At 49.8% G+C, this 10,394-nt stretch overlaps 1 protein-coding gene across 1 annotated transcript in view; it reads left to right on the forward strand.

Moving 5' to 3' along the window:
• Positions 1-5,602: 5,602 nt before the first annotated feature.
• The window catches only part of LOC134947462 (ficolin-2-like), a 66,046-nt gene continuing 61,254 nt past the window's right edge, over positions 5,603-10,394 (forward strand). The window contains exon 1 of the mRNA XM_063935548.1: positions 5,603-5,830. Within this exon, the coding sequence (XP_063791618.1) occupies positions 5,761-5,830 (70 nt within the window). The 5' untranslated portion in view covers positions 5,603-5,760. The remainder of the gene's footprint in view (positions 5,831-10,394) is intronic.

Consider the following 10,394-nt stretch of genomic DNA (forward strand, 5'->3'; position numbering starts at 1 on the left):
ACATCGTTCATCGCTGGAGCCTCCACACTGAAAGATATGAACGGTATCTCGTTCATTAATGAACGAGATCGTTCATATCGTGCAGTCATGTCGGCCAGTGTGTAGGGCCCATTATTTTGATTCAGATTCACCTCCACCTTCTTTTATTTAGTAATAAGGTGCTCTGAGCCCCGGTAATGGCCAGATTGCTTTCAGCTGTGGTTCGGGCTTGGATTGGCCCCCGGGTGGTAATCAGAAGCAGCCAACATAAAACCTAAACTGAAGAATTGTGAAATGTTAGAGCATAGAGCCGACGGCTGTACGGCATTGCCAAAGACAGGAAGGATGTGCTGGCATACCGTTGTCAGGTTGTGTACAGCAAATCTTACGGGTGTGGTATAGAAGGTCGATAGTAACTAAGTCGACAGTGACTAGGTCGACCGCTAATGGTCGACAGTAGCTAGGTCGACAGGTCAAAAAGACGACATGAGTTTATTTTTTTTGGTGTCGTTTTCTCCGCACAGTGACCGGGAACCCCAATTAGTGCACCGTGTTCGCTCGCCATGCTTCAGGCAAGGTGCCTCGCTCTGCTACCGCTGCGCTCAGCACAGGTTACCGTTCCCAATTGTAGTCCGCATGGATCGTTAAGTATGAAAAAGTTCAAAAAAAGAAAAAAATTGTCAAAAAAACTTTTGACCTGTCGACCTAGAGACCCTGTTATCCTAGTTATTGTCGTCCAATAGTTGTCGACCTAGTTACTGTCAACCTAGAGACCAGATCCCGCAATTTACGCTCTGACAATCGTCATAGTACTCATTGTATTTCTATGTTCTTGATAGATATAATCTCAAATCGAGTGTACAGTATCTAGCTAAGAACTCATGGGACAGATTATGGCGGTATGACAGGGCCAGGTGAGTGCCGCGCTTTGCCTACGTCTGGCCTCATATTCTCTCTTTCAGGATGACGCTAGTCAGTTTAAATTGCTGATGTTGGACAAATGGTGAGTGCCGCTGCGGACAAAGGACGGAATACCCTCAGAAACAGATCAGCAGAAGTATTTGTTACATACACACTAGCAGGGAGTTTAGGATAGGATAGAGGTGTAGATTGATAAGTGTGCTGTTTAGTTTACACATATGAGCCTGGTTTTGAATCGCATGTAGTACTAGCGCAACTGCGGACGCCCGCTGCAAATGGAAAGTGAATTGTATGCTAGTGGGGATCCAGTCAGGACTGACGCCGGAATCCCAACATTGATCAGAATGGGATCACAATGCCACGACGGCCGGGATCCCTATAGACTGACTACCGAGATGTTGGAGAGGTAAGTCATGAGGGGGGGTTAGGTTTAGGCTGCGGGAAGGGGGGGGGGGTAGGTTTGGTTTAGGCTGCGGGAAGGGGGGGTAGTTTTAGACTGCAGGAAGGGGGGGTTAGGTTTAGGCTGCGTGGAGGGGGGGTTAGGTTTAGGCTGCGGGAAGGGGGGTTAGGTTTAGGCTGCGTGGAGGGGGGGTTAGGTTTAGGCTGTGGGAAGGGGGGGTAGGTTTAGGCTGCGTGGAGGGAGAGTTAGGGGAAGGCACTCCTGGGAAGGGTTAGGCTGCAGTAAGGAGGGGTTAGGCTGCGGGAAGGGGGGGTTAGGTTTAGACTGCAGGAAGGCGGGGGGTTAGGTTTAGGCTGCGTGGATGGGGGGTTAGGTTTAGGCTGCGGGAAGGGGGGTTAGGTTTAGGCTGCGTGGAGGGGGGGTTAGGTTTAGGCTGCGGGAAGGGGGGGTTAGGTTTAGGCTGCGGGAAGGGGGGTTAGGTTTAGGCTGCGTGGAGGGGGGGGGTTAGGTTTAGGCTGTGGGAAGGGGGATTAGGTTTAGGCTGCGTGGAGGGAGAGTTAGGGTAAGGCACTCCAGGGAAGGGTTAGGGTTAGCCTGTGGAGGGTTAGGCTGCAGTAAGGGGGGGTTAGGAGGTAAGGGGGAGTAGCTTAGCTGCCTTCCTGACCCCTGTAGAGATTCTAAACAGTGGGGTGCTTCGGTCGGTATTGTGACCGCCGTCATCCCGTCCACCGTCATTTCATCCTCAACCCTGCTAGTTTAGGCTTACCATACCATGCCTTTTATCTGGGACGTTCATGTATTACACAGGTTCTGTGGCTGAATAGAACCAGGTGAAATGCAGGCTTAAAGTGAGCTAGCCACAGAACCTGTATAATTCATAAATGTGCCGGTTTAAAGGGACAGTATGGTGAGCCTATGCTAGTGCGGCTGTATGCCCATATTCTGCATCACTATTGCACTATCACTATCGCCAGTTACACCTGCCCTATACTAGGTGCAGGAGAACCACCTGAATTTGCGTCCACGTTGCATACACAAGACTCAGACTGGGCCGTATCTCCGGCTACATGCACATTACACACACAAGAAATGGTTCTCTTACGCACAATAATTGTGCGTAAGAGAACCATTTCTTGTGTGTGTAATGTGCATGTAGCCGGAGATACGGCCCAGTCTGAGTGCGGCACAGTCACACGTCTTTGAACCATTATTATGTTTGCAAATATGAATATGCAAACCTCAACAAAGGCGGGATTTACTAAAGGGAAAATGTGGTAAAACCCCCGTTTTACCGCATTTTCATATGTACTCACCCCCAACCGCCGCGTTTTCGCCCCATAGGGTATCACCATCTTTTTATGGCGATACCCTATAGAAGCCTATGGGACTCTTACCGCCGCCGCCGGATCCCGCCGCCGCCCCGCACCGCTCACGAAGACCCCCCTTCCCCCCAGAATACCTGAGAGGCTGCTGGTGCGGCCCCCCTCCTCCTTCTCCCCCGCAGCACAGCCTTGTCTCCTTCCGGCTGCAGGGGGGTGACGGAGACCTCCGCTGACCCCCGCAGACCACCGCAGACATCATCGCGGGGGCCTCCTATACCACAATGCGATACTAATCGCATATGTTAGTATCGCTGCAGTAGTACATCCCCATGTGGTATACGCGGAAAGTCTGATGTGACCACATTCCTACTCACATGACACTCAGAAACTGTCCCTTAGGGGCTTATGTATCCAGGCTTGGAATGGCCCACAGGGGTACATGGGAAACCACCGGTGGGCCCCACTGCCTGGGGGCCCACCTCCTGCTCTAAGGATCAGGTTCCAGATTGTGCACTTGAATTATACATTATACATATGTTACCTTATACTGGGCTATGGTGTATATTCTACAATGCATTGCTGTTATTAATCTGGTACATTATCATGCATGTTATCATGCATGCAGCAGCTGAATTTACTGTATATATTTATGAAGGGGCCCAGACGTTGCACTCTCTAATGGTTAGTCAAACCAATGAGGTGGCAGGCCACACCCCCTCTGCAGACTGGCCACACCCCTAACATGGGCCCCTACCACTGCCTTCTCCCAGTGGGCCCTGCATGCCCCAGTCCGACACTGTATGTATCAAGCAGTTAAAAGAGTGGAGACGCGGTCCAGTGGAGAAGATGACTGACAGTAGTAACCAATCAGCTTTGAAGTAGCATTTATCAAGTAAATTCTATAAAATGATGGGTCCATTGTTTTCACTGCTTGATGCATAAACCCGTATAATAAAGGCTCAGAGAGGTTGAACGGGATACGGTCAATTTACCTACAATCAAAATCCCGACAAGGTCAAAATCCTGACATGATCAAAATACCGACATTTAAAATATCAATAAGGTCAAAATACCGACATTTAAATTGTTGACAGGTCAAAAAGTCGACGTGAGTTTTTCATGATTTGTTTTATTGAAACCAACTTGTTCATACTTTACTATCCCAGTGGACCTGGAGGGGGAATATAATAGTGTGCCGAGCGCAGTGAGACACCGTGCCCGGACGCGGTACACTTATACGGAGTCCATGTCAACCTATGTCGACATACACACCAAAAAACAATTAAAAACTTGCATCAACTTTTTGACCTGTCAACTTTTTAAATGTCGGTATTTTGACCTTGTCAGTATTTTGATTGTAGGTATTTCAAACTGATCCCGGTTGAACTACAATACACGTCATGCTATGCTTTGATGAGTACCCAAAGAAGTGCTCACTGGACAAAGGGGATCATTCCGAGTTGATCGCTCGCTAGCAGTTTTTAGCAGCCATGCAAACGCTATGCCGCCTCCCACTAGGAGTGTATTTTAGCTTAGCAGAAGTGCGAACGTTTTTATCGCAGAGCGGCTGCAAAATAATTTTGTGTAGTTTCAGAGTAGCTCAAAACCTACTCAGCACTTGCGATCACTTCAGACTATTCAGTTCCGGATTTGACGTCACAAACACGCCCAGTGTTCGCCCAGCCACGCCTGCGTTTTCCATGGCACGCCTGCGTTTTTCCAAACACTCCCTGAAAACGGTCAGCTGACACCCAGAAACGCCCTCTTCATGTCAATCACTCTGCGGCTAGCAGGGCGACTGAAATGCATCGCTTGACCCTGTGCGAAACTGCATCATTCGTTGTGCCCGTACGTCACACGTGCGCATTGCGCCGTATATGCATGCGCAGAACTGCAGATTTTTAGCCTAATCGCTGCGCTGTGAACAAATGCAGCTAGCGATCAACTCGGAATGACCACCAAAGGGCCTAATTCACAGCAGCAAATTTGTTAACAGTTGGGCAAAACCATGTGCACTGCAGGTGGGCAGATGTAACATGTACAGAGAGAGTTAGATTTGGGTGGGGTGTGTTCAAATTGAAATCAAAATTGCAGTGTAAAAATAATGCAGCCAGTATTTACCCTGTACAGAAACAATACACCCCACCCAAATCTAACTCTCTCTGCACATGTTACGCCTGCCCCACCTGCAGTGCACATGGGCCCTCATTCCAAGTTGTTCGCTCGCTAGCAGATTTTAGCAGCATTGCACACGCTAGGCCGCCGCCCTCTGGGAGTGTATCTTAGCTTAGCAGAATTGCGAACGAAAGATTAGCAGAATTACAAATAGAAAATTCTTAGCAGTTTCTGAGTAGCTCCAGACCTACTCCTAGATTGCGATCACCTCAGCCCGTTTCGTTCCTGGTTTGACGTCACAAACACGCCCTGCGTTCGGCCAGCCACTCCCCCGTTTCTCCAGACACTCCCGCATTTTATCCTGGCACGCCTGCATTTTTCCGCACACTCACAGAAAACGGTCAGTTTCCGCCCAGAAACACCCACTTCCTGTCAATCACACTCCGATCACATCAACGATGAAAATTCTTCATTCGGCCGTGAGTAAATCTACTAAGTTTTGTGCTAAAATACTTAGCGCATGCGCATTTTTGCCTTAATCGCTCCGTTGCGAAAATCGGCAACGAGCGAACAACTTGGAATGACACCCATGGTTTTGCCGAACTGCTAACAAATTTGCTGCTGCGATCAACTCAGAATTACCCCCAGAGTCTTTGTAGTTTTGTGCTTGGACGGGAAAAGATGAGCAAACAAATGTCCTACAACTCATATAGTTATTTGTCATATTATCAGCTGTACGCACATCATTAATCACAAGACAAGTATTCCAGCATCATCATTTAATGACTGAACTTGGCTGGGAAAAAGCTGCATGTGACCAAGTTTTAATATACTTAAAAAATAAACTTGTTTGGGAAATTCCGGGAGAGCAATTGATCAGTTGTCGGTGGATGGGCTTATACATAGAGGTCACAACCGGGCGTGAGAAAGAGGGTGACTATAAATGGAACTGGCGTTGGCAATAGAGTTCATTAAGCAAGGGCTGACCGAGGCACTGACTACAGTATTCCACCAGACGCTGCCATGCTGGCTTTAGTGCTAGCTGGACTTGCAGCTATGACCACACTGGGCGATGGTGAGGAAGCCTGTCCAGGTAAGTTATTATAGCGTCTTAGGGGGGATCTGTGTATGGCAGTGCTAGAGTACCGCTGTCATTGTATGATGCATCATAAACAGTTATTATGTGAGGAAGAATTCATTTACCAAAAGAGTAGTAGATTGGTGGGATAGCCTTCCAGCCGAGGTGGTAAAGGCAGTAGTTGAAGCAGGGAATTTAGAAGTGGGCATGGTAAAATGAACCTGTACAGTGTGTATTATTAGTGTTCATAAGCATCTATAAGCAGAGCTCTGTGTCACCCACCTGTCCCATAACCACATCACACAGACACACATAGTACACACAGACACACATAGTACACACAGACACACATGGGACACACAGACACACATGGGACACACAGACACACATAGTACACACAGACACACATAGTACACACAGACACACATGGGACAGACACCCATAGTACACACAGACACACATAGTACACACACACACACACACACACACACACACACACACACACACACACGGTACACACAGACACACATAGTACACACACACGCACACACACACACACACACACACACATATGGTACACACAGACACACATGGGACAGACACACATGGGACACACAGACACACATAGTACACACAGACACACATAGTACACACAGACACACATAGTACACACAGACACACATGGGACAGACAGACAGATACACATAGTACACACAGACACACATAGTACACACAGACACACATAGTACACACAGACACACATGGGACAGACATACACACATGGTACACACAGACACACATGGGACAGACACACATGGTACACACAGGCACACATGGTACACACAGACACACATGGTACAGAGAGATACACATTGTACACACAGACACACACATTAGACACACATGGTACACACAGACACACATGGGACACACAGACACACATGGTACAGACAGATACACATTGTACACACAGACACACACATTAGACACACATGGTACACACAGACACACATGGGACACACAGACACACATGGGACAGACACACACACATGGTACACACAGACACACATGGGACACACAGACACACATGGGACAGACACACACACATGGGACACACAGACACACATGGGACAGACACACACACATGGTACACACAGACACACATGGGACAGACAGATACACATTGTACACACAGACACACATAGTACACACAGACACACTTGGGATAGACAGACACACATGGGACAGACATACATAGTACACACAGACACACATGGGACAGACACACACCATACTTACCTACTTTGCTGCCTCCTCCTCCGGGAGGAGGCAGCGTTGTAGGTGTATGGGGGGCGTGGCCGGCAGCAGGAGAGCCGGTTCGGAGGCGTGGCCGGCAGTAGAATGGGCGGTCCGGGGGCGTGGCTTCGCGCGCACGTCATCGTGACTCCACCCCCCGCTGTGCTGTGCCGAGAAACGAGGCGCTGCACAGCGGGGGGCGGAGCTACGATGACGCGATTCAGCGCGAATCGCGTCATCGGACCCCCTCGGGCCGCCCGCACGTTCTCTGCTGCGGGCGGCCGAGGGGGAGAGCGGGAGGCTTGCCCACCTTTCCGGGGGGCCGGGAGAGTCACCCGATTTTCGGGAGCCTCCCGGCCATTCCGGGAGGGTAGGCAAGTATGACACACACACATGGTACACACAGACACACTTGGGATAGACAGACACACATGGGACAGACACACATGGGACAGACACACATAGTACACACAGACACACATAGTACACACAGACATCAGACACACATGGGACAGACAGACACACATGGTACACACAGACACACATGGTACACACAGACACACATGGTACACACAGACATACATGGTACACACACACACACTTGGGACAGACAGACACACATGGTACACACAGACACACATGGTACACACTTGGGACAGACAGACACACATGGGACACACAGACACACAAACACACATGGGACAGACATATACAAATGGTACACACAGACACACTTGGTACACACAGACACACATGGTACACACACAGGGCGTCTTTTTGTATGGGCTGAATGGGCTCTTGCCCAAGGGCCCCAGGAGTATACTGGTGCTAGACTGATAGCTGGGGGTCCCCTCTTTCCAGGGATACCAGATTTTTGAAAATCGGCCCAGGGGAACCGGAGATATCCGACTTGAAATCAGTGGTCCCCATCCAAGCCTGTTAATTGCTCTTCCCAGCCAGATATCTCGGGTTCTGTTTAACTTAGAGTTTTTCTGAGGGTAAAGCTAAAGCTGTTACTCTCCCCTTTTGAGTGACACTGGCAGCTTGTCTCTACTATGCCCAGAACCGGAGATATCAGCCTTCCAGCAGCTGGTCCCTGCTCCAGCTACACACACCTAATGTGCAGTTTTAGATTTTCATTGGTGAATTCATTGGCTCCTGAACTCTGATCCACAAGTCCCCAGAACCTCTTGAAAGATGGGACTCTCTAGTATTTTATCCCATTCAAAGCTAAGAAATATATTTTCAGGAACTGGAGATATCTGCAGTCAGGCAAGCTGCCCTCCCACCGTAAAATGATAAATATTAAGCCCACTCCACTATCCACCCCTCCCCTGCGTATTAAACACCCCATACCAGCCTGGAAGTCATGTACCAGAGCTTCTTCATTCAGCCCAATGCCCCCTTCTACAGATTAGCCCCATCTGTGCAGTAGAGGAGTAATTAGCAGAAATTACTGCTCCAGGTCCTACATGCTGAGCGGAAGATAGAACACCCCCTACCGCCCGCGGGACATCAAATCTGCCGCTGATAGCATCTCCCACCTCTACCACTGGAGGATGGGAAGGGGGCCCAGTGCACTGCTATTAAGATGGCCTTGTACACACAGACACATGGGACAGACAGACACACATGATACACACATGGTACACACAGACACACATGGTACACACAGACACATGGTACACACAGACACACTTGGGATATACAGACACACTTGGGACACACAGACACACATGAGACAGACACACATGGGAGAGACAGACACACATGATACACACAGACACACATGGGACAGACAGACAGACACACATGGGAGAGACAGACACACATGGGACACACAGACACACATGGTACACACAGACACACATGGTACACACATGGGCAGACAGACACACATGGGACAGACAGACACATATGGGACACACAGACACACATGGTACACACAGACACACATGGGACACACAGACACACATGGTACACACATGGGCAGACAGACACACATGGTACACACATGGGCAGACAGACACACATGGGACAGACAGACACATATGGGACACACAGACACACATGGTACACACAGACACACATGGGACACACAGACACACATGGTACACACATGGGCAGACAGACACACATGGTACACACATGGGCAGACAGACACACATGGGACAGACAGACACATATGGGACAGACAGACAGACACATATGGGACACCCAGACACACATGGTACACACAGATACACATGTGACAGACAGATACACATGGTACACACATGGGCAGACAGAAACACATGGTACACACATGGGCAGACAGACACACATGGGACAGACCGACACATATGGGACAGACAGACAGACAGACACATATGGGACACCCAGACACACATGGTACACACAGATACACATGTGACACCCAGACACACATGGTACACACAGACACACATGGTACACACAGTAGCGGATCTTGCCACGGGCAAGCAGGACTTTTGCCCGGGGCGCCGCCTTCCGGAGGGCGCTGGCGCCTTCCGGAGGGCGCCGCACCGTGGCAAGATCCGCCACTGCTGCCCGCTGTGTCCCCCGCCGCCTCTGCCCGCTGTCGTCCCCGTCCGCCAGTGTGAAGGGAACTAGACGCTATGCGTCTAGTTTCCCTTCGTGGAGAGTAACTGCTGAGCGGTGCGCGATGACGTCATCGCGCACCGCACAGCAAAGGTCCTCTCCATGAAGGGAACTAGACGCTATGCGTCTAGTTTCCCTTCGTGAAGAGGACCTTTTGCTGTGCGGTGCGCGATGACGTCATCGCGCACCGCTCAGCATTCAAACGGCCCTAGCAATGTACAGGGGGCGTAACTGACCACGCCCCCTGTATTAGGCCACGCCCCCATTTCCTGCCCGGGGCGCAGGGCGCCCTTGAACCGGCCCTGGGTACACACAGATACACATGTGACACACAGACACACATGGTACACACAGATACACATGTGACACCCAGACACACATGGTACACACAGATACACATGATACACACAGACACACATGATACACACAGACACACATGATACACACTTGGGACAGACAGCCTGCGGATAACACACACAATGCAGAGATCTGTCTCTAGTGAAGTACCTGCCTGTGGGATATTAGTTGATCTCCTTCTTTGTTTATTCTCCTGAGGAAAACATCAGTTTCTGGGAATTACCTTCCATCTGCCTTTAGGTCCCTCTCTCTCTTATTCTTTTAAACGGGTGTACTACGAGATACCGGCACTCGGGATTCTGGCACA

The sequence above is a fragment of the Pseudophryne corroboree genome, chromosome 8 (genome assembly GCF_028390025.1).
Source record: "Pseudophryne corroboree isolate aPseCor3 chromosome 8, aPseCor3.hap2, whole genome shotgun sequence".
Classification (NCBI taxonomy): Eukaryota; Metazoa; Chordata; class Amphibia; order Anura; family Myobatrachidae; genus Pseudophryne; species Pseudophryne corroboree.